At 47.9% G+C, this 24,472-nt stretch overlaps 1 protein-coding gene across 1 annotated transcript in view; it reads left to right on the plus strand.

Annotated features, from left to right (window-relative positions):
* Positions 1–24,472, plus strand: part of FGF18 (fibroblast growth factor 18) — a 74,333-nt gene that overhangs the window by 17,951 nt on the left and 31,910 nt on the right. The window contains exon 3 of the mRNA XM_075056697.1: positions 11,553–11,733. Coding sequence (XP_074912798.1) covers positions 11,553–11,733 — 181 coding nt within the window. The remainder of the gene's footprint in view (positions 1–11,552; positions 11,734–24,472) is intronic.

The raw sequence follows: 24,472 nt of genomic DNA on the forward strand, positions 1-24,472 counted from the left end.
GTGGTGTTTTCCCGGGAATCGCTTGGGTTTCCCATGTCTTGTGCTTTTGCTCCTGTTTTCGTGGAGGTCCCAGCTGGGCTGGTATCGAGCAGAAGAGCCAGAGATGTCACCTTGGACCTGATGGGCCCATGCTTTAAACTGGCTTTGTAAGTCCTAGGGGTGAATGACTCTGCCTTTTTCCCGGGATTTGGAAAACCCCTGAGCGGTTTCAGGGGAGTGGGCTTGGGGATTCCGCTCTGCCCTACTGCCATGGCCAAACGGGTTTGCACCTGGAGCATCTGCCCCGGGAGGAAGCTGCTGCTGATGGAGGGAAGGAGAGAAAAGGTCGGGAGTGCTTTGAACCTGGCAGGTTTTTCAGTAATTGGGCTCAGGTCTCGTTTGAAGAGATGAACAAATTGCTGGTAAGTATTTTTAGTGGGGTGCCTGCAGCTTTTGTCCCAGGAGCACCCCACTGGGAGGACTGCCCCGGTCTCTGCTGCAACCCAGCCGGGGTGGCCAAGCCGGGCTCCTCCACCGCCGCATGTGAAGTGGGGTGAGGAGCCGCGGGCGATGGGGACAAACCGTGGGCTCGGCTGGCAGCACCCCAGGGACGAGCGGGGATAGGGGAGGGGCAGCCCCCTCACCCTTATTTCTCACCTTTGCGGAGCTCCCTGTGCTTTGCACGAAGGCTTTTAAGTTGTGGGGGAGCAAGTTGGCTGCTGCTGCTGGGTCTGCTTCAAAAGGGACCTCCTCCGCAGCTCGCCGCGCGGGTGATACGTGCTCAGGCACGGGTTGCTGCGCTGCTGCCTCGTCGGAGGCCGGGTTTGCTCTTAGTGTGTTTTGGGCTGGAGAGACTTTACGGTTTCCTCTCGAGGTTTTCTTTCTTGAATGCCTGTTTCAACTGCTCAAAAACACTAATAGACAACTACTTGCAACAGTTTGAATCGCTGAAGGGTTTTAATTCCTGCGTATCAGGGCAGTTTGTTTCAGCAGGAGTTTTTTCTGCATAAAGAAGAGAAACTTTTTTTTTTTCTTTTGTTAAGGTAGTGAAGGCAGTTGTAACATGCCAAGCTCCCCAAATCCAACTGCTGGTTTTGTGGATCCATGATCTCACAGGGGTTGGTTGGGGGCTGTTCTGCAAAGCCTTGTTGCAGTTTTCTTTGCAGCGATACCTGTGCCACGAGGAGGGACACGGCATGAAACTACTTCTGAAAGATATTTACGTCCTGGTGCTAGCAGGGAGGAGCGGTGGCAGTAGCACAGAGACATGCAGGGAATGTGAGTCACGCATGGCCCGTGCGAAGCCTGAAGGATGTTGTGGGGAATTAACGAATATTGACCCCCCCCGCCCCCCCATGCAAAGAGTGCACGCCTTGGGAGGCATGGTGGGAAGGGGGGGAATTGTTTTGGGTTTTGTTTTGCCGTCACTGAACTTGACGGTGTCAGAAATACCTGTGGTGAAGTGGCGATGGTGGGAGCTTAGCTCTTCCCCAGCAAAACCATCTGGGGAGAAACCACGGTAGGAGATTTCAGGTGTAAAGGGGAATATTCTGGAAAGCTTAGGCTTGTGGAAGCAGTGGTTTTTGCAGATCAGGACTGTTGTGAAGGCTGTTGTAGTGTAACACGTCCTCCAGAGCCGATCCTGTCTTCTCTCCGTGGGCTGTGTGTCTCAGGGTGGGTTTGGCCTGCGTGGTAGGACGTGTCCAGAGCAACGTATGTGCAGTGAGGTCCTGGTCCTGGGAGGTGCGAGGGTTTCTGCTGGCACCGAGGTTTGGGTTGCCGTGGTCAGACGCTGCCCGGGTCCAGGCCGTGTAGTTACAAGGCAGTGCCGTTCAGGCAATATTTGGCACCAGAGGGGATGAGACCTGAGTGGGTGGCTGGAGTGGGAGATGGCAGGTGGGGCAGTGGGGCCTTCACCCTGTTCCTGAATGGCTCCGCCAAGGTCTACGGTGAGTGGCAGAGCTAAATAAACAGTTGGGTGATACTAGTTCAGCTTATTCCTAGGTTTCTTGCAGTAATAAAAATAAAAATAATTAGTGCAGTAGTAAATGGGATTGTTGTACATTTTGGAAAACCGGGTGCTGAACATGGGAAGAAATCTGGAGCCCTGAAACACAGAATGTCCAACTTCTGCCTGGCCAATTTGACAGCTACGGCATTAACCCTTGCAACTTCCTGCAGCCCAGGCTGCACAGAGATGCCCCATGAAAGCCTGAGGTGACCTCATGAAACCACCATGGAAATTTAATGTATTTTGGTAAGCAAGGGAGGAATCTGTTTGAGCTGTTTGTTTGGTTTTATTTTAATATCCTCTGTTTTTTTCCCCTACTTATCTTTCTGAAACTCCCCTTCTTATTATTCTGGAATCATCACACTATTTCCTAAAAATATAGTTTCACTAAGATCTTGTTGGATTTTTTTAAAATGGACAAGCAGTGGGTTTTGTGGGATAGAGCCATAGCACTCGAGCAAAGCAAAACTGCTTTGCACCCGCATGGGCCCTCAGTCTTCCTGCGTCCAGTATCTCTTCCTGAGACAAAATCACATGGATGAATGACAACTTTGAGTCAGGATTGCTGAGATCGCCTTGAACTGGTATCACAGATATCCCATGAGACCACAGGGCTGGACATTTTAAAGCTCTGTCCTGATCTTGTGTCCCAGTTTGGGAACCCCAGAAAGGACAACCAGAGTTACTTGTCAAATGTGCGTCGCAACGGGTCGATCTGCTACATGGAGGATCCCAGTTTTCCCCTCGAGACCTCGGTCGACTGATGGTCGGCCAGCGGTCGGAGCTGCAGAACTGAGCACCTGCAGATGCCTTTGGGTGTGTGTGGACCTGCAGTCACCCTTCGAAATCGTCCTGGGGGAGATGAGGTGCCAAGGCTGGAGTGGTCACATCTGCGTGGCGTCGGGTGGCTTCAGGCCGGACCTTCCTTCCAGCGCCGACCTCCCTCGCAAGCCCTGGGCAGCGGCTTTGGAAGGCGACGTTTTGCCAGTCGCAGTGGACCACCCAGTTCTGATAAGGGCAATTTAGAAAGGAAGGGGAAGATTGTGAAAAGAGGGGCAAAGGGGCACAAAGGGAAGAAAAAAAAAACCCCACCGCTGAACAAAAATGAAGATCAAGACCGCTGTTAAACACACTGCCTGCGAGGGAGGTCTCCACCGTGCCTTTTCTAATCTAGAGCCAGCAAGGATTGTATTAACAGCTTCAACGCAATGGAACAAATTAATCCCTGATGTAATTGAAATCGGTGAGGTCTCACAATAGGTGAGTTTGGCCCAGTGGGATAGAAATAGAACAAGTATTGGAATGAAGGCGTGAAATGAAGTCACACTGTTCAGCCATTGGTATTTCATTCCTAGAAACAAAGGCCAGACAAATGCAGAGAATACATGGCTCTGCTGGGCATGGTTGAAAGCTGCTCAATAATATCAAGCTTTGAAGGGATATTTCTGTGTGGAGAGGAAGTATATAGCAGAGATATAACAAGCATTAAAAAGAAAGAATGACAAAGAAAGAAAGGAAGAAAGAAAAGGCCCTGCTTGCTCGTTGCCTGATTGATAGCTGTAGTAAAATAATACCATCCCTGAATTTAAAAAAAAGATACATGCAACTGGAGAAAAAATAAGAAAAAGAATTAAGGTCTGAATTATATTTCCGGAGAATCAAAACTGTCAAGAGCTCGTGGCGAGAGGCAGCGTCCTGCAGATACCCCTGCAGCCAAGATGCACGGGGCTGATTTCCTTTGGTTAGCACAGGTAGCGGGAGCTTGTCCCACTGGGAAAGAGGTGCCTTTTGGTGCTGGGACGTGGCTTGGTCCTGGCCCCTTCGGTGCTGCTGCACCACGGCACGACGCAGGCTCCTGCGGGGAGGGGAGGTGGACGCCGGAGGGGTGGGCTCCCTCTTGCAGACCGCTGAGCTGCTGTTGCTCATGGTAATGATATTAATAATGTGACCTGGGGGCTGCAGCCAGTGACCTGGTTCTGAATCGGTGAGAATGGGCAGATGCAGGTGGGGATGCGGAGGACGGGGTGCCGGAGCCCGTTTGAGAGAGCTGCGTTGCAGCGCTTCAGCAACACTCTCGTGCCGGGCTTTGCGCCGGCAGGCAGCGCTGGCTGGAGGTACCTTCCCCTCCTCTGGTTGCACGCGAGTACAGCTGGGGTTTTAAAAGTCATTAATCAAGGCTGAAACTCTGCTCTTCCCCAGACTGAACCATTTCCCAGGGTGGAACAAGTTTAAAATGTCACCATCTCACAAATGGTGCGTTTTCACAGTTCTGGCTGAGGCTCACTCCATCATCAAAAGGAGAAATTTGGTTTTCTCAAAGGCGGCATCATCTTTCCCTAGAAAATGGCCAAATACTGACTGATGGGCCATAAAACATTCGTTTCCTCAAGCTCTCTCAGGTTCCAGTTTTTTGGCACTCCCTCCTGCCTTCCTCATGGTTTTTCATACCAGGCTCAGTAACAGTGCTGTCTGCCATCCGAGGGTCGGTGGACACGTTGCTTTAGGGGAGCTGGGTAGCAGTGGTACACGGCTTGGAAAGCCGGCGGGATCTCGGGGAGATGCTGGGGAGTTTGGCTGAGCAAGAGCCCTGTTTCTGAGGGGCCGTGTGTTTCGGAGAGAACGAAGGTCTGACGCTGCCCAAGGAGACTTAATGTATGGCTTCTCTGAATGCAGCAGGCAGCTCTCTGGAGAAAAGGAGGCTCCGCTTGCAGAGCAGTTTTTGGATCCAAGTATGTGTCACCTCGCTGAGCTGTATGTCCCCTCTTCCAAGCCCTGGAAACATCGTCTCTTTGGGTCTTGTTTAACATTTCTGAAATCCAAAGGGACGGGCAGGCTCGACCCCCTCGTCACCCCGTTTCCTTCTCCTTTCCAGCTCCATCCCTATATGCACTTCACTTAGTGCATTAAACAAAGAGCAAACTTCCTTGAATTTCACGTACTGCAGCAACTTGAAAGTGCTCAAGTCAAAGAAATGAGGGGCTCAATTTCAGAGCGTATCTCTGCAGGAGTGGGGAGAGCTCTGGGTTTCTCCCTGTGGTGGGCTGATGTCTCCTGCGTGGGCCCAAGCCGAGGGAGAGCTTTTGGCACCCATCCTCGGTGCGGGCAGGAGCTCCTCTGCGACGAGGGCGGGTGTGGAAGGGGAGGTGGAGGTGGTCTGGTGCTTGGCTTTCTTCCTTTCCCAGCATGGTGAAATGGAGGCTGGGGAGAGAGGGGAGACAGGGAATAGCCTGAACACATCGCAAGAAGAAGCACAAGGGGGAAAAGTATTATTCAAGCTGGAGGACGCTGTTGGTACAAGAATAAACAGATGTAAAGTGGATGTAAATATACAAGGTAGAAAATTAAGGCAGAGAATATTAGGGAAGTGTTTCTGAGACAGCATTCTAAGGAAGCAAAGACAAAAAATGGTTCATGACTTGATCTGTGAATGGGCTACAGAGTGGTACAGCTCTTGTGGAGCGAGATCTTTTGGCATTTTGGGTTTTAAATAGGACATTCATGCTTGTCCAATGAAATATTTTTTCCCACCAAAATATAATATCAAAAAGCATTTCAAGTGAAATACTTTGTAAATGCCATTGGTGGAGTCTTTTGCGGAGTCTCATGTCTGCATCTTTTTGAACAACCACTTCCATGGTGCACTGTCTTGCCTTTTCTCACAGTGTGTCCTGGAGGGTACACAGTCATCATCCAAGGTGACATCTCCCAAGACTGAGAGTGCAACTTAGGTTTTTGGATATTTATTTTTCAAGGAAAAAATATTTTTCTGTGGAGAGCAGGAAGAAACAAACACCACAACAAAGGTCTAAGTTCTGTTATTTTGAAAGGCTCAGTTACATTTGTGCAATTCTGACGCTGTCATGCCATAGCCTCTCTCCCGTTGGATGCATAGAGATTCACTCCAAAGTACCCTTTCCCTTCGCTCCAGGTTCCTGCTGCACATCTGAATATAGAGCCGCTTTGTGTTAGATGAATTTCCGAATGTGCTTCTAAGGCCAAAGAAGTGAACGTGTCAAAGCAGCGCACATCCATTTCTGTCTGGCTTTGAACTAGGCTCTGTAACCTGAAGGTAACAATATCCCGGCGATGGACTGACTTTGCAGTTAAGAGGAGGAAAAAGCAGCAGACGAGTGCATTGTGTTTCACTGTATGTTGAGGATGGCTGTCATGGTGAGCTAGCAAATCCTGCTGTAATTGGCATAGAGGAATTTTTCCAAAGTCATGGAAGCAAAGTGGTTTGTTACTTGCCTTTGCGGACTTGAGAGAGATCTGTCTTGGATATCCTCTTGTTGACCTTATTGAGTTAACTTTCATGTGTTTAGAAGGTCATGGAGAAAATCATTAATATTTGGTTGATTTGATGGCTGAAAGGTAATAAGTATTTCCTGCTTATCAGATGGGGTTTGAAAGGACTTTGAATAGCTTGATTTGTTTATCTTTTGCAATCGGTACGGCCCTTAAGGAGAGGGATTTTGTATTCCTAGTTCAGTTTTGGGAATGACATATGATTTGCTCTCTAATGAGGCTTGGAGGCTCTGTAGGATGAAAAGAAAACAACCAGGAAATTCTGAAGTCCAGCTCCCAGCTAACTTGGCCATGCTGTGGGCCTTGGACATCTCATGCTGTAACGCTTTATGACATGAACAATAACAGATTAACATCCCCTTTTACTGGAAAGCTCAAAATAGAAAATTCCAAGTGCGTAGAGGTTGGTTGGATGGAAAACCAAATCCCGTAAACATGGCTTGGCACCGCGAGGGTTTCATTGACCTTGGCAGGGCTGCGATTGCTTTCCGTTGACAGCCAGGTATCGGTGTTCGCAGACGTGTGTCACAAGCTTGTGTAGGACTAACACCGCAGTGCTGCTGTCAGAGGCTTTTGCAGTTTTGAGCATTTCTTGGATTACTTAATGGTGAAACCTTAGGCTGCATCAGCAAAATGGTCTTTCCCTTGCCCTCCATCTGGGATTTAACAAATAGGAGAGTCATTCTTTAAGCTGCAGGATCGTTGTAAAGCCATTTAAAATGAAATCCACTCATTGTTTGAGAATCATTTGGCAAAAAAAGCACTTGAAAATCTCCCAGTGTGGGCACTCTGAAGACAGATGTCGTTTCTGGTTTCTGTGGCTCTTTGGAAAGGAAGTAGGACTAAATGCACCTACCTTGAATGATTGGGCAAGTACCACAGAGAGGAGGGAGAACTTCTTCTTTTTCAGGTGTCAGGCATTTCTGATGCATTCAGTGAGGCATTTCTGGTGCATCAGTTGCTTGAGGTGATGGTTGTTTTTAACAGGAATGGTGGTTATTACCTTGCATAAGCTCTGTGTTGCCAACTGTATTTTTAGGATCTCTTTGTAGCTGTATATCATCACTGAAAGATGTAGTGATAAATAAATAATAAATGGATGAGGAACTGATTGAAAAGACAAAGAGGGGAAGAATAAAAATGAAACCAAATTTGATGCTCTGTTTTAACAACGGTGATTTTGCAGACTATAAACCATTGGCAAAGAATGAGATGAGTTCTGTGAAACCCACTACCCTGAGTTGCTGAAGTTGTCCTGCGTAGACAGTGGCCTATACCAGTTGGATAGGTTTGCAAAATAGACCACAATGCAACCCCAAATCTCACGAAAATGCTGGAGGAGATAAAGTAATGCAGGAAATCCTTTTCCTGTCCCTAGAGAGTGTCCCACAGGGCACATTGCTGGTCGGGAGCTAGAAGGTGCAACCAGCCGTTCATTTTGAGGACCTGTTGTGCTGAACTCTGGATCCAGAGTCTGTAGGTTTTACTACCTACAGCACGGATGCGTGGATGATCAGATTGAAAGGCAAAAAAAAAAAAAAAAAGGTGGTCATTTTGTGTATGATATTTTTATATGCGGTAATAACATATTCATAGTAAAAAAAAAAGATTTCCTTTTGCTTTGGTGAACAGAAGTCAAGCCCTTAAGATTTCAAGTGGGGCTGGAACTTAAAGATGTTTCTGCATTCATTTTTGTGTGGTCGTGATTGTTACGGAAGTGTATTTGGGGGTGGATGGACTTGGTCTTAGGTGACCTTCCTGAGTGAGTGTTGGCGATCAGTTACCGAAGGAGGCATATGTTACTAATTTTTTTGAGATTTATGAAAGAGAGTCTCTCTTATGGTATATATAAATGGACTTTCTTATCTCAGTAAAGTTATCTGCTTGAAGGAGTATACTCTTTAGGGGAGGGATATTGTGAGAATGGATTTCAGCAATGATCAAATAGGTTTTATCTCGTGAAATTGACACCGCATGAAATTTTATTTTGGAGTATTGATACTCTCTGCTGCGGGCCAGATGCAGCCCAGGCTGGCACAGCTAATTCACCTTGGCCACGCTCCAGCAGAGCATCCCGTTTCAGCAGAGTGGTGAAGCGTGTGCTTATCTTTGAGCAGGCAGCTAAGTCCTGGTGGTTTCACTGCTGCTCTGGACCACGGCTTCTTGACCAGGGGACAGGTCAGCTGCAAGCGGAACCTGGAGCACGTTCCTCCTCCAGGATTTCTTTCCCTGGGTTAGAGCTGGACCTGTCACTGCGGAAGCGATGGGGTGATACGTGCTCGGTGTGACTTTATTTCAGGAGTCGGTGTCCCCTGCCGATCCCCGCGTCAGGCTGCTGCTGGGCTTGGAGAAGGTGTTGGGCTTGTGGGTGACGCCAGCCCGGCCCTCGGCTGGGGGAGGAAGAGACATCATCCCCCGGGGCTGCAGCGTGCCCGTCTTGCGACGGGAGGAGATGCTGCGTTAGCTGACCTTGGGCAGGAGAACCGTGACAAACATGCGCCGGAGGGTTTGTGGCATGTTGGGAGCTGACCACGGTGCAAGATGGCTCCATGGGCGCTCCAGAGTCCACGCAGGCACTGCGGCTACGGGCTGGGGCTGCTGCGGTGTGAGTGCTCAAGAGGCAATTAAGAGAGAGAATTAAAACATGTTTTGGAAAACAGATTGCCTTTTCTGTTTGAAGTTTCCAAGAAGGCAAAGCAACCTGCCCTTCCCCCCGCTTCAGATCCCACCTGTTTTGTTTTTTTTTCCTAGAAAAATGTGAAATTCATTAACATGTGGTGAAAGCAATGTAATGACGTCATCTTGATTTAAAATCTGTTTTAAATCTTAAAATGATGGAGCCGGAATCTTAACTGCAAATAGCCTTGCTTTTGTGGGTATGAGGCAGACTGTCAACATTACTTGAACATCTCTGTTTTTAGTCGTTTAGCATGCTTCGCAACCATATCACTTGAAAGCAAGAAGAGATGTAGGAAGAAAAAAAGAAATTAACATTATTCGTGCCAAAAGCCAAGTCCTGCTTGCTGTTGTCAGACATAGCTGCGGTGCCTTGGGAGAGGAGAGCGAGCAGAGCCTGGCTCCGTGACAGCCAGGAGCTCCGTCAGCATCCCGCGGTACCCTCCCGGCAGGTGCCGCGGCTGCTTCTCCTCTCGCGTCCTCAGCTTTGGGTCACGGCTTCTTGCTGCACGGTTTTCTGAGAGCGGGAAATGTTGCTACGATTAATTGTGTAATTCTTGTCTGTCACCCCTGTCGTCACCTTGAATGTCTGTTTAGACCCAGCATTGCCCCGAGTCTCCTTTTGCTCAGCCTGTGCGGTTAGCTCCTGCAGTCTCCTCCTGACTTCTGACAGTAAAAGAAGAGAGTTAAATTGCTTTCTCTCCTAGGACTTGGGATTCAAATAGCATAATCCCAGCATTTAATAAGGGCAGCAAAGGCGATCCCACAACATCCCTGTGAACCTCATTGCTGTTGCCACTGTGCTGAATATAATGTTTTTGTTTGGGTTGCTTAGTGAAGCTCTGGTGCTAAGCAGCACTGCCGGCCCGAAGTTTTCCTCCTGCTGCTGATCTGCGTGTCTACTTGATAATTTGAAATGCTAAAAAGTTCTTTTGAGGTTTTGACTTTCAGGGAGTATTTGGCTTCAAAACATTTGCTGGTATGAGACGACATATGCAGGAGGCTGGAGCGGGGCTGTTTTGCGCTCTGTGGCCACTTGCTCTTATGTGTTTTAGCCTGCAATTGACCTGAATGAGGATTTATTGACCCTTTTTCATTTGCATTCCCAGCTCCATCCCTACATCAATATATCAGAACACTGTTGCTTGCAGGCTAGGGGGAAAAGCATGCTGTAGTGGGAACGTGTTAGAAGAAGTAGTAACTCTGCTAGGCATAGTTGTTCCTCTGCCAGTCCCAAACCTAGGCATCACTGCATTCCCATGTGATTCTTATTTTGTCTCTTACACGCAAGTGGTACACAGCATTAGAGCTCACCAACAATGAGTAGACTTTGAATGGCCTTTGTCTTGGTCAAATTAAAAATTGCCAGTTGTGCAGTGGTTTTGTGTGTGTGCCACTCGATAATCTTTTGGTTTCCAAATGATTTATTGTCCTGTGAAGGGAGGAGCCTGCCACCAAAATATTGTCCATCTGTCAGCTCGGAGTGGGCAGCGTGGATGTTGTGGTGCAAATGCTCCCGGGGACAGATCGTGGAGCAATTTCTGGCCTTTTGTATTGTTTGGGTGTGAAGTGCTTTTGGGCGCGTGCTGCCCAGGCTCCCCTTTGGGAGAGCATCTTGAGAACGCCTGGGTTGTCTGGTCCTCTGGCCTTGGGCAAGGCATGGGTGACTCTGGAAGCAAAAGCAGGAATCCTGTTTTGGTGTTTCTTGGGAACAGTTAAGATAGGAAACAAGATCTGCAGAGAAGGGCAGATGTGTCCAAGAAAGTTTCTGGTAATATTTGAAGGCTGTAGTGAACTACGGTTAATTTAATCCATTGGCCAGAAAAAAACAGATGAAGTGGCTCTAGCGATCAGACCCCTGCTGATAATGGCCTCGCAGCTGGATGTGCTGGTTTGGCTCTCGCTGGTCCTCGTGATCTCTCCCCAAGCCATGGCCCTGTTGAGGCGGACAGAGATGCATCCGTAGATGGCCACCAATAAACTGGCTTCGTTGAAAAGCAGAGCTGGCAAAAAAGTTAGGCTGAAGAGTGCCCGTGTACAAATGACACTTTCATTGTAGTAGATTTTATGCCTGTGCAAAGCTAGAGTCCAGTCTGCTAATGTCAGCATAAATAGATTTTTCCCTTGACTTCTTCCCTGCAGTTAATCCAGGGAATCAATGCAGCTGCTGAAGGTGAAGCACGAATTCTCTAAAATGGAGTTGTCCATCCCCTTTTTCCCATACATGTCTGTGTAACCTGGTAGAGGTTACGTATATGCAAAGGAGAGCCTGATTTATGGCCAGCATGGCTGACCGGGATTAAATCAAAGCAGGACCGAGCAGAAGTTTTTACTCAAAAAACCCCCAGAGTTTGATTGTAAAAACCCAGGTTTGGTTTACTGTTGAGAGCCAGCTCTGGCTAGAATTACATGTTGAGTGCCTGATACCGCGGCCGCAGCTGTCAAGTAAAGGGCAGCCAAATCCGAGTCCTCTTGCGCCACATGCCCGTTGGCAGGTTGGCGTGCAGTCTTTCTGTCCAAGATGCTTCTTTTGTTTCATGGCCTGTTCTCTTCTCTCTCCCCGCTCCCCATCCGCTCTCAGATGTTTGCTGCCGAGGAGAATGTAGATTTTCGGATACACGTGGAGAACCAGACGCGAGCGAGGGACGACGTGAGCAGGAAGCAGCTTCGGCTCTATCAGCTCTACAGCAGGACAAGTGGGAAACACATCCAAGTGCTCGGCAGGAGGATCAGTGCCAAAGGAGAAGATGGAGATAAATATGGTAAGAATATTTACTGGGTTCCCCCAGACTCCAGGTCAAAGGCTTTAATCCTGCATGTTGGGCTGAGAACCTCTTGGGATAAAAATAAGAGCAGCAATAAAAAACAGGATAAAAGGGGAAAAAAAACCCCTTTCCAGGTTAAGAACATGGGATTTGTTGTATTGGAGCCTGCTGTCAGCCTGGCTCCCAGCTGCAGGCAGTTCCCACAGTAGTGTCATGCCCCAATTTGTTAGTGTATGATGGTGCTTGAAGAGAAAAATCTTTTTCTGCCCAACGGATGAGCTCGCAGTGTGTCTGCTGTAATTCATAAATGATACCCAGGTTGGTGATTGGGGATGTTCTTTCTCCAGGAACTATGGGCTTGAGTTTGGGTGAATCCAGCGCTTCAATGAAGCACTCTCATCTTTCAAGGCGAGGGCAGGGGAAGATATTTGACTTGAGCTGAAACTAAGCAGTCTTTGGAGCTTTGAGAGTACCCCAGAGCTTAAATTGAATCTTGGGGCACGTAGATCCTGCAGGAACGCAAATAATTGAACTTCCCCTGGGATAACAGCATGTTCAGCTATTCTCATTGTGATTTGCACACAAGCAACATGCTAGAAATGCTGCTAGCAGGCTGAATTATGAAAAAACTCTGTAATTCTGGTACATTTTGAGATGGTTGCGGCAGAGGTACTTTTGCTCAAGCTGGTCGCTGGAAGGATTTTAGGGCTGTTCAGAGAACTGGTCCTTTCTCTCTTACGGATGTAGAGCCCCGTGCGTTCATGTGTGGCTGCAGAGGTGTGTGTATGCATTGGCTAGCATGCGCGTTCGTGTGAGGTTGCCTTCGTGTGCAGCCCTGGTGAGGTGGTGGTGGGCTACGATGATGGGAGGTCAAAATCCAGGAGCGGTTGTTCCCTCGGGGAACTTCGGGCAGGATGAGGTGCGCGCCGTGCCTAGCACGGAGGGCAGCTACCGCTGCTGCCAACGCGGGCAGAGGAGCAGGGTGAGCTGTGCCGTGGGAGGTGACGGCTCGAAAGCCCCTGGCTGGAGTGAAATGAACCCCCGTTGAAAGCCCCTGGCTGGAGTGAAATGAACCCCCGTTGAAAGCCCCTGGCTGGAGTGAAATGAACCCCCGCGGCTGTTGCGTAGAGTCACCCAATCTCTCAGAGAAAGCCCTGCCCGAGGTCTCATCAACCTTGTCCTTTGTCATTCCCAAATTCCCAGATAAAACAGGAGTGGAAAGTGCCACTTGGCTGCTAATTATTGTGTCATTTTATTGCATTCATCCTCTTAAGGTTTGATATGTAAACTAGTCGCTGCGTGCTCGCTGCTGGCTTCCCAGGAAACGCTCTTGCCCGCAGTGACTGTCAGGTAACGTGATGTGGTTTTCCTCTCCATAAAAGAAGGCAGCATTTACAGTGGGGTGCAGCAGGGAAGTGTGCCCGTGAGCAGCTGACAAGTGCTAATTTATGTGTCAAAGCCCATCTTGTCCCCTTCATACATATGCAATCGTGTCTGAACAACAAATCCTCGCGCAGGAGCGTGCTCGTGACCGGTGGCGATGCCGCACAATTGCGGAGCCTGAGATTTCCCGTCCGGGGAGCTCCCCGGTGCCTGTGTCGCTGCTCGCCACCAAATCCTCTCCGCCCCTGGTTGCCGGCGTCCTTCTAACAACCCGCAGTGCTCTGGCCGTGGAGGCCGTTTGCTGAGCCCCCCGTTTGCTCCCTCCCCCGCGCCTCCTAATAAAACTCCTCGATGCGTCAAGCTGCAAAGCCTTCCCATCCCTAGCCGTGCTGAAAGGTTATGGAAATCTGTTCATCATCTTGCTTGGCGCGGGAACACTTAGAGCATGATAATCGGGGAGACAGTGAGGTGGGACATGGAGGTCCAGGATGTGACCACGCAGAGCTCCTAGCTGTGATAATGAAGGGGGGAGAGATGTCAGAGTTACTGAAGTGAGAACCATCTGTGTTACAGCCAAAACTGGATACAAAGGCAATGACACAGGATTCATTATGTGCCGGGAACCCCTCCCCCCGAGGCATTATTATGGAGTAACCTTTGATCAAGACCAGAGAGAGGCTTAAACCAGGTCTGGGGATCTCAACAGTTGCAAACTTTTGATCCACATCTCCCGTCTTGCTGGTCGGATCTGCCTCTGAAGGAGGACACCTTCCCTCTCCTGCAGCAGATGGCTGTTTCTCCTCCTGCCCTTTTTCTCTTCTTCCCTTTCTTACTGCCTCTGCGCGCTGGCACGGTGAGTCAGAGCCAGGCTGAGCACGGGGGAGTGCCCAGCTCCTCTCTTGGCTATGTCACCCTTGCAGACGGTGCCGACTCCCACAGCTTCTCCACTTTCTTAACCCTGTCCCACTGACAGGGCAGGTGATGGTGGAGGTGATGTGGGTTGATGTCCTAAGGATTACAGCGTGGGGAAGGCCTTGGGAGGGTGGGCAAGAGCCAATGTCTGAGAAAAGGCAAGAGATGTGGGAAGAGGTGCCTGTGAGCTGGCTCCAGCCCTGAATTCTCCCAACAACTCAGTCCCATTAAGAGAAAGTAACTTTAGGCAAGGGCAGCACCCACTCGGTCTTAATGTGGGAAGCTCTGTCCAGTGGTGTGGCTCTGGCTAAGGTCCACAGTGCTCATCACCAGCAATTAGCACAAGCCAGTTTTGACGATGGAGGAGCTAATAACATTTTAGCACCTCTTTCCCCTCTTCTCCCATACAAACTGGTTAAAAAAAAATGTCCAAGTGAAGAGATGCTTCCCCCCCCCCCCCTTTATTTTTTTTTTCTTGCACATACACAGCTTCCAAATGGCTGGTGTGGGAGGGTTGTCCTGCCTTTGAAGGGAGGTTAGTTTTATTGCAAGCTTTTATTGACTTCTGTAAAACTTCTCACCTCTTGGTGGAAGAGAATGCCCAGAAAAGAGGGGAGGTGGCAGATCTCAGGCACCGAATTGCTCCTTTCCAGGCAGCCACCGTGAATACAGCAAAATGACCAGCCAGCCCTGGTTCAGGGAGAGAAGATACTGCAGGGCTGGGGGAATCTGGCTGGAGGAAGCCCCCTTGAATGTTTTATACGGGTCTGCAAATGCCATGTGCAAGGAAAAATACATGCTCTGCAATGCATAGTTTTGCTGGCATAATAACTCTGGTATATAATTTTTGGTTTATGCATTCCTCAGGGCCAAGATCTGGCCCCATGTGTCAAATTATTAAATGGCAAATTAAGTCAGTTAATAGAATTAATTGAGTCGATGTAATCCTTTTAATCAGATGGATCTGTTCCCTTCTCAGATGAATTAGAATCCATTAACAGATAAGTCAATTATTGGACTAAATTAAATCTAATAATAATGCCTGCTGCTCACAGCAACACTAATTAATCTAAATACACTTACCTATCTCCCAAGGTTGTGTTTTTTTTTTTAAGGCTTAATTGATGTTCCTAAAGTGCTCTGAGATCTTTAGATAACAGACGATCTATGTGAGCAAAATATTATCTCTTAACAGACTATAAACTAATTAAAAGACTGATCTATTTACAGATTGCATTTTTACTTTAATCTCTTCAACCTATTCAGAAGGAGTTTGCACTGGCCCAGAAAAACAATATTCCTGTTATAAGCTTATTATTACTTTACAGGTTCCTAAGTGGTCCTTTCATTCAGAAAATGAAAGGGCGAAGGAGAAAAAACAACCATTAAAGTGCTGACAAAAAAAGAAAAGGACCTGGAACCTTTATATTCTACCTCCGATAAATGGTACAGATAGGGAAGAGAGGGATCAGTGACCTGAAACCTTAGATCCTTTCATTTATTTTCATTTCACAAAAGGCAGAAGACATTCTATCCTGTTTGTTCACGATCTTTGTATCCGGCGCAGTTGGGGAGACAGAGCTCTCTTGGTTGGGTGAAGGCATTTTTTGCCTCATTTGTATTTCACAGCCATGTGATTTTCGTTTTAATTTGTCCCCGGCTACTGCTGTCCTGCGGGGCGATGAGAGGTGATAGCCATCAGGAGAGAGGCGAGGGGGGTGTGAGAGCTCTTCGGGCTTGCCCTCTCTGTGGAGGTAACTCTTATTTGCGGCGAGCGCTTGGGTGTCCTGACGGCCGGGATGAGGCATATGTAGGTAGATTATTAGTCAGTGCGTTCCAGGTTGCTATCCAGGGGTATTTTGGCCGTTGACCTAGTCTATCACAATTTTAAAAAAAAACCTCTTGGGTCCCCTAGAAGGTTATAAACCTGCCTTCTCGTTTATAAACCTTCTGGCCTACAGCATGGGAGGCTTTGTTCGAGGACACCCCGCAACGGGCAGCGTACAGGTATGACATCTCTCCTCCTCAGCCTCCCAGCGCCGCCAGCGTTCCCAGCCACCCCGAGCGGTGGACCCTGAGCCAGCGAAGTCCTCTGGCAGACTCCCCCTGAGTTGAGCGGGTTTTATCTCAGGACTCAAGAGATGCCCCTGAGACGGGAGGTCTGGGGAGGTTAACAAAGCGTGGGTTTGCTAGCAGGGTGTCAACAAATCTGGGGTCAGGCGGACCGAGGAGGAAAACAAATTCAAGAGGTGGTGCGCCTGCACGATGCCAGGCATTACCTCCACGTGTCACGGGCGTTCCCGGTACAGAACGTCACGCCCTGTACAGATGTGCGTTTTTGGGTGGTTCGGGGAAAGCGAGGAGCCCGGGGAGACGTGTTCCTCCTTCCTGGGGCCACCCCAGCCTGGGCGATGTGCTCTGCAGCTTGCAGTCCCCGCCTTCTGTTCTAGCTGGAGCTTCCCAGAGATGCCAGTGGACAAGCCCACGGAGAGCACATTACAGCTGTCTAGACATCAGCCACACTCCATCCCGCCAGAGATTTCATTTGTGGTAGAAGTGGGCTCTGTTCCATGAGGAGGTGTAATATGTGTGGAAAATATTATTATAGCAAAATAGCCTCCTTTAATTGACTCTAAATTTTGCAGGATTCCTTCCTAGGTTTGGGTAATCCTGTGCTCTCCAGAATTAATGAGCTGACATAGCACTTCTTCGGGTTTGGCAGCCTGACAGCTAATTTAGAACTCCCTAAACTCATTTCACTAATGACTCCCATTTGTTCTATCTCAAAGCCTGGAAACAAATGCAAAATACCAGTGCCATTGTCCCATCTTTAGCAAGTCATTCTTTCCCCTCAGTGTTTCTGGCACCTTAACAGCAAGCTGCCTTGGGAAACCTGATTAACCCTTTCCCTTCCTAGAATAGTTAAAATAAATGTTGATCCCCCTCCTGGGAAGATCGGGAAGAAAAAACTAAACTCGTTGTGGCTGGAAGGCGCAGAATTAACCTGCCAGAAAGACGGGAGATGCAGCCCAAGTAGTAATTGGGGTTAGTTAAATATAGCTGTATTTCCACAGGCTGGACATTCAGAAACCTGCTTTTCTTCCCAGGAACCAGGTATGTGCAAAGGGGCTGTCCGTCCTGGTGCAGCTCAGCCCGATACCCCGCGTGAACTGTGATTTGCTTTATAATTTATTCCGCTGAACCATCAGGATGGCTGTTTCCTATTTAAACGATGTATCGCTGCCTCTAGTCTCTTCCCATTACAGTTTTGACATGACAACAAGACAAATAATTTTTTTAAAAGACCTTTTATCTTCTAAACCATTTATTTTCACTTACTTAGCCCAGGGGCAGAGCTGACCTCAGCGTAAGGGATGATCATTCACCATGGCAGCTGTACAGTCATATGGGTCCTGGGGACTGGCCTGAGCCGGAGAAGCCTTCGCCGTCCAGCTGCTGTGTTGTGGCTCTGGTTTTTTTTTTTCGCCTTCTTGCTCAACATCCCCTGATTGCTTTTTTTTAATTTTAATTTTTTTTTTTTTCCCCCTTAAAATGTCTCCGCTTCTCATCTGCAGTGGGGCAGTGGCAAAGTTTTCCTTTGAAAGCAGACGCGGGGATGAACCGAAGGGCGAGAGCTGGCTCGCTGCTTTGTTGAACCAGGCGCGGGGCGGCTGGAGCTCCGGGCTGCGCTGGGCGGTGAGGAGCCTCGGCTGCCCTCACCTTCCCGGCGACTCTGAAAGGTTCGGCAGCCATTTGAAATGCGCTGTAAGCATCTTATACGAACCATCTGTACATTTAAGACACTTTTAGTTTTTGTTCTGCCGTATTCTGCGCCTGTGTCAGGGTCGGGGAAAGCTCTGCTTAGGCGGGATGAGAACTTTGGGAAGAAAAATCCAAGCCTTGGGCTTTTGTATTCGTGACAAACCTATTTCAAATGATGTATTTGTTGCCAATTTCCTTTACTTTTGGGTTTGATACCTGCTACTCCAAACTCCCGCTGCGGCCAGCTTCACACCTGAAGTTCAGCTCCTTCTGCAGTGGTCTCTGTTTTGTACCTGTACTAACAGCAGCAGCTGTTGTTTATTCTTCCTCTGACACTACAGTGATTTTTTATTTCCCTACTATTGGACCTTGAGATAGCTTAGAGAGCCTTGACTTTCACGGAGGAAAAAACCAAACAAACCATCTTTAAGCTCTGTGTCCAAACTTCAGGTCTCCATAATCACCGATCAGGGTTTGGAAAACATAGGCCTGTCTGTCAGTAAATATTAGGGACCCAGAAATAACAAGGAGAAGTAATTTAGAGGTCTGCTGATAATTTGTCATTTTTAATTTCTGTGTGGAGTGGAAAGTGAGCTACAAAGTGAAAAATCTTTATTTTCATGCAAGTCATAAAAGGGTTTTTGTTAACAGTTTGTGTGTGTATATAATTCTGTGCTGTGATTTAAGTGTTCCCATTAGAAATGCAGAATAGGAAATAGGATCCCATCTGTGAGCAATTTAAGAGGAAGTGAGACAATGGAGTCGATTGCTGCTTCAGTTTAGATAATCAATACAAATATTATTAGTATAGTGATTTATCTTCTGAGACACTTTATGAAAATGTGAATGCCAGACCCTGAAGACAGGTCAATATGATATTATCTGTTCCTGCCTTGCTGTGATTACGTTTTTTTCCCATGAAGCTCAAGCAGCTGCTTTGCTAAATGTTCCTCCCTGGCTGTGATGAAATAACGCAGAAACAAAGTTAGGGCTTCCCTTTCTCCTCCGTGACTCCAAAAACACACTGTGCATATCAGTACAAAGATTACTTTTATCTGAAATTGGTACCTGTGGACTGCTGGGTGGATACCGGGAGGTTATCTTTAAGGTCCCTTCCAACCCAAATCATTCTATGATTTTATGATTTATGATGAAGTTCTGGAAGAAGTTTGCATAATTTTAAATATATTTCTAGGCCATGAGTGATTCTGTGCACAAATGCTATTGTGGTATCTGAGGTTTTCCCATATCTAAGCATTCGGCCAGCCGTGAATTCAAGTCCATTCTTGGGATGCAATTAAAAGTACCCTGTGAATTGGCAAATAGTCTATATTTCTGAAAGGGTTTTTTGATTGCTTTTACTTTGGAGAGGGGGGAAGGAAAACATCGTCAACAAATTGTCTTGTAAATTTTGGCTTTGGTGTACATTACTGTGCATGTTGTCAGGAGGCTGCTGAGATTTGTCCTTCATGAGAAACATTTTGGAGAAATGAAAAATGTAAATAAATCTATTAAGAACATGCCTAATTAGAGACAGGTGGGGGGGGAATCAAAGCTTGGTGTGTAAAGAGCACACTTCTGCTTGAAGATAACATGGGATCTCTCCAGGTTGCTGTTTGAGAGACCTAAAGTCAGTAGCTTGCTTTGCTGGAGACTTTGTGTTGGTCTGGAGCATCTCCTGCACTCCACGTTGCCCAGGTTAGGTGGTGGGACACTGAGGCTGGACTCTAGGCAGGGGAAAGAGAAGGACCTTTGCTCCTCACGTATAATGAAGTGGCACAAATTTCATCCTCTCAATCTCCTCGTGTGTCCCTCCCTCATCTCCAAAACAAGGGTTGCACCATTCCCTCACCTCGTATGTGTGCTGTCAGGATAAAAGCATTGCAAATGGAGAGATGCCGAAGAGACGGTGGTAATGGAGACCACATTGGTAGCCTGGTTGGAAGTAATTATTTGGTGTTTTTAGATGCTGTGAGACCATTCCTGTTTTCAGGTTGGGGTTTCCTCAAGAAAGGTGTTAGACTTTATAGAAAAATAAGGCACTTTAATCGCTCAGATTTCACCTCAGCTCTTTTAAAAACCAGATAGTCAGGAATTTCCGCAGCTGCGAGGTGGAGCACAGCAAACATTAACAACGCCAGTAACATTGCGTGGCCGTCTGGAAGAGGAGGGAAGAGCCCGGTCCCCTACAAAACGGCACCGAGCCTCAGGCTCAGCGGAAAGGTGAAAAATAATGAAGCTCCGAAGAAGAGAAATTGCTGATGCATGACGCTTGGAAATCTGGAAGAGTCCAAATAGTGAGCTGAAAATACCCCCCAAAAAATGACTATCTGTGGCTTGAACGAAATAGTGTCCGATCAGCATTCAGAAACCGCTGAATTCAGGCCGTTCCAATACTGGCATTTTCCAGACTGCTTGCCAGTCGGATGCAGAGGAGAACACGTGTAGAGCGTCTGCGGTCTCAGCGCTCGCAAGAAGGGGAAGGCGAGCTGGAAGTTAAGGGAGTGAGAAGGCCCCGTAAAAAAACCCCTATTTTTTTCTTACTGTGAGGAGGAGAGGGGGTATTGGGGTTGGAGGGAGATGGTCGCGAGGCTGCACTCTGTAAGCATCCCTTTTAATGAGCTGTGCCAGCAATAAATAGTGCACGCTTTGGTCCCCGATGAATTTTAAGTATTTTCAGAATGCCCATAACAGACAATTCATGCTTTCATGGTGACGTAGAAGCTGAGACCTTCTAAATGTCTCCCGAGCTTTGTGTCCCCGACTTTGCTGTAGTCACTTTGGGGATGTTCCTGTCCTTTGCTGATGTTGCCTGGAGTAGTTGAGCTTGAAGAATCACTGGGTAATGTTCAGATTTATTCTACCCTCATCTCTGAGAGCTGAAATGAGTGCCTGAAAGGTCTTCTCCTCCTCTGTGCTCACAGCTGCCAAAAAGGGCGCCTTTCTTCCCAGAGCAATAAGAAAAAACCCCTGCCATCTGCCGTGACCCTGCCGCCTTCTAGCTGTAACGAGTTTTGGTTCTTCTCCAACAAGCAGTTTCCCAGCGATCACAACTGGATGGCAGCTGTGCTGGCTGGAAGGATCTGGCCCCAGGTAGAGCCGTGGAGAGGAGTACTTGTTCTCTGACACTGCTCGGCTGCTTCTGTTCCTCGTTCAAGAGCTGGGCTGGTGGGATGGAGGAGGAGATGTTGCGCCTGAGCAGCGTGATGGTGACACAAGCCGTTGGCATTTGAGCATATGGTAGGCGACATACGCTTGGGATCCTGGCTTCAAGTTGGCATGGCTGGTATAGTTTGGTTTCTACTGATGTTCTCAAGTGCTTTTGGAAGGACAAGCAGAAGAGGAAACGGGTGGTCAGATGTGGGAGGGGAGCTCTAGCAGCAGGGGACATCACCCACGGCTGCTGGAGGTGGTGAAGACCTCAGTGTGGAGAAGCAGCAGGAAAGGGCTAAGAATAGGATGGCATGTAAACACCAGATAAATCTAAAAAAAATCATGTCTAACTGGCCTCAATGCTTGGCCAGGGACAGCCATGAGGCTCCCAGTGTGTCCGTGCCCTGCCGTGTGGTATGGGCATCACCGCAAAACCCTTGTTACTGCTCTGGCAGATTTTTGCAGGGGTGAGTGCTGAAGCAGGCTGAGGGGTGCTTTGGGTTCTTAGTGTCCCATCTCACCTTGTGTCAAGGCAGAGGGTGAACTCTGCAGCTGCTGAAAGCTGGTCTTGTCCTGCTGGGATCAGTGACATTGTCCCAGGTTCCAGCAGCAAAGGAGCTTGCCTAAAGGTAACTTCAGTATAAATCTCAAATAATGTTTTTGCTGGTTGCATGGAGGGATCACAGGGCTGGAGCTCTGTTACAACTGAGGCCCAATTATCCTCTTTCTTACACTCATGAAACTCCACCAACGTTAGCAGAGCCATTCCTGGAGCTCCTGTGTGAGACTGAAAGGAGATTAAGTGCCCAGCAGTGCCTCCCATTCCTCCTGTGTCTTGCACCTTTGTTAAGACCTTGCATTTCAAACCATTTTAGCCGGTGGGAGGCAAATCAAAGCTGTTAGGTTTATCCGGTGACAATGGTAGGGTGCTGCGTGGTGTGCCCAGCCCCTTGCCTTTGTGCAACATTTGCTCAGCAGTGATCCTTGCTTTATTTCATTTGCTTCTGCATCTGCATTTGTAACCATTTTTTTCAAGTTTCTGACTGGTGAGTCATTACAAGTAAATAGGCAAAAGGATATTGACTTTACATCTATTAATTTGGGGGTGCTAACAAGCAAATGTCAGAGCTGTATAGTTACTGGGTAAATTGTTCCACCTGGGAGGACTGGAGGAGAGGAGATAAAAAGCATTGCAGAGAAACTGCACTTTCATTTCTAGCTACTAGCCTTGGTTCTTCTTGCAACCATAATGAGTTTGGGTGAACATTTGATGGTCACTATTGCTGTAACCTGTTCTGAGCTTCACCAGGATTTTCTAGTGCTGGAACTATTCGACCTGTGTGGGTACGAGACGAAGCTAAGATCCTAATTAGAAGATGCTAAATCTGTTCGCTCAGAAGTGAGGTGCCCTTTACGGCAGGCTGGTGGAACAAACCCTTCTTCCTGCGGCATATGCGAGTGCGGGGCGGCGGATGAGTCAGGATGCGTGTCGCTGCCGGTGCTCGCATGCTGCGTGTGCTGCACTCGGGAGGGGAGTTAGAGACACGTAGTAGCTTTAATATAGCTAGTATAGGTACCGACAGCAGCAGACATCAGCGGTGTGGGCTGCTCATTAGGTGAATATGGATCAGTGCGGCTCCGTGGACTGTGGCTGCAGGGACAGCTCATGGTCGTGGCCGTGGCAGCTCGCTCCTGCTGCGGTCTGCTCTCAGTTTCGCTGGTGCTGGGCCCAAGTCAGCTGCGGATGTGTCTGTCCCTCTCCAGCCACAGCTCTGATGCAGTGACCATGCACCCTTAGGTGTGCTGAAATCAAGACAAGGATGTCAGCTTTCTTGGGAAGAACAACCAGGGGATGAGCTGGATGACCTCTGGAGAGCCTTCCCAGCCTAAATTATTTTGTGATTCGGTGAGTGTCTTTCAACACTGATTGTCAGAAAGGAACTGGCAGATAAAGTCATCAATGACCCTTTGCTTTGAAGGCACTGGTTCTCCTTTGGGGCCATTCGGTGGGACCCTTAGGAAGTGTCTTTTCGTGGTTTGTCCCTCCCTTTTCTCGTGATTTTTGTATTGAGATTTTTAAGAATCTACATTACTTAAAAAATTGGATGTAGACAAAGTTTTCCATTCTACCACTTTAGTCCTTCTGCCCTTTCCTTTGGCTTGGGGTGACCCACTTATGTCTGTAAAGATGGTACCATCTGCACAAGGGTATATAAACTGTAGTTTATCTTAAAAGGTGTGTGCTGCAGAGTGGAGAGGCACACTTTGTACCAGTGCAATAACCAGTTATCATCTCTACTCCTTTCTGGACATGAATCCGGTTTACTGTGTACTTTGAGTGGAAGGAAGGAGTCCCCAGTCCTGCTGTATCCCATGTCAGGCTCCCTTTTGCCAGCTCCTGCTCTGTGGCTGTGACTTCCAGCCTCACTCTTCCTCCTTGGTGCCTGACCTGGCTGCAGCCAGTATCTGTCTCTCAGCAGGAGGAATCTGAGGAAACGCAGCAAACTTCAGCTCCTGGGGCTAAATTGTTGTGCTCTGTAACAGCAAACTGTGTTGAACTAATTGACAACCAGCTTTAAACGTACCCCGATCAAGCAAATACATTGATTTATTTTTTCCTCTCTTACCGAGTGTTAAGCGGCTTCCAGCTTGGTTTCCTCCCCAAGAACTGGATAACTCATCTATTGTGTAGTAAAACTGATGGGCAGTTTTGACCTCTATACAATCCTTTCAGTATGTTGAGGGAGGAAGGAGTTTCTTATACTCGTATGAATGTTTGACCACCTAAAAAAAGCAAAACAAAAAAAGCCCAACCCAAAACCACACACAACAACAAAAGATGATCCATTTTCTCTGGATGTCTTTGAAAGAAGCTTAGTTTAGAGACAGACTGAAGAGAAAGGCTATTGATTTTGTTTGACCTCCAAACAGACTGCGGTCAGTATATTTTCCCTGTTGGAAGCGGTTCAGGGCTCTGAATTTCCATGTCAGCGTTTGTATTCTGAAGTGCACTGGAGCTTTTGCTGCTTCTTCAATAAATATCAAGCTGTAGGGAAAGGTAGTGCTTATATATATGTATTTCCCTCTGGATCTGCCCTACCTTTCTTTTTCTTTCTTATATAACTCAGTCGTGTTGCTGATTAAGCATTTACAAGTCCTTTTCACTGAACATCATGCAGGTTAGTGGCTTAAGCTGGGACTACAGGCAAGTTTTGTAATCGCTGTCTTGCTTTTTCCAGTGCTGAGCCGGGTCCTTTCCCAGCCTCTTGCCTGCACCAGCACCCGTTGCCATACCTGGTGCGAGGAGAGAGACGCCTTCCTGTACACAGTAATAAACCCTCTAAAAAATACCATCCCCTCTTCTACCCTGATTATTCTCAACCTCTACATAGGAAAACCTTCCTGGTTTGTGCTTAGCCTCCTGCAGTGAAACAGAATATTCTGTTTGGTGACTCCCATAGTTCTGGAAATGCTCTGCTCAGTACAGGTTTGCATAGTTTTGTAGATGTTCTTGTAAAATGGCTTA

The sequence above is a fragment of the Buteo buteo genome, chromosome 24, assembly GCF_964188355.1.
Source record: "Buteo buteo chromosome 24, bButBut1.hap1.1, whole genome shotgun sequence".
In the NCBI taxonomy this organism is placed as follows: domain Eukaryota; kingdom Metazoa; phylum Chordata; class Aves; order Accipitriformes; family Accipitridae; genus Buteo; species Buteo buteo.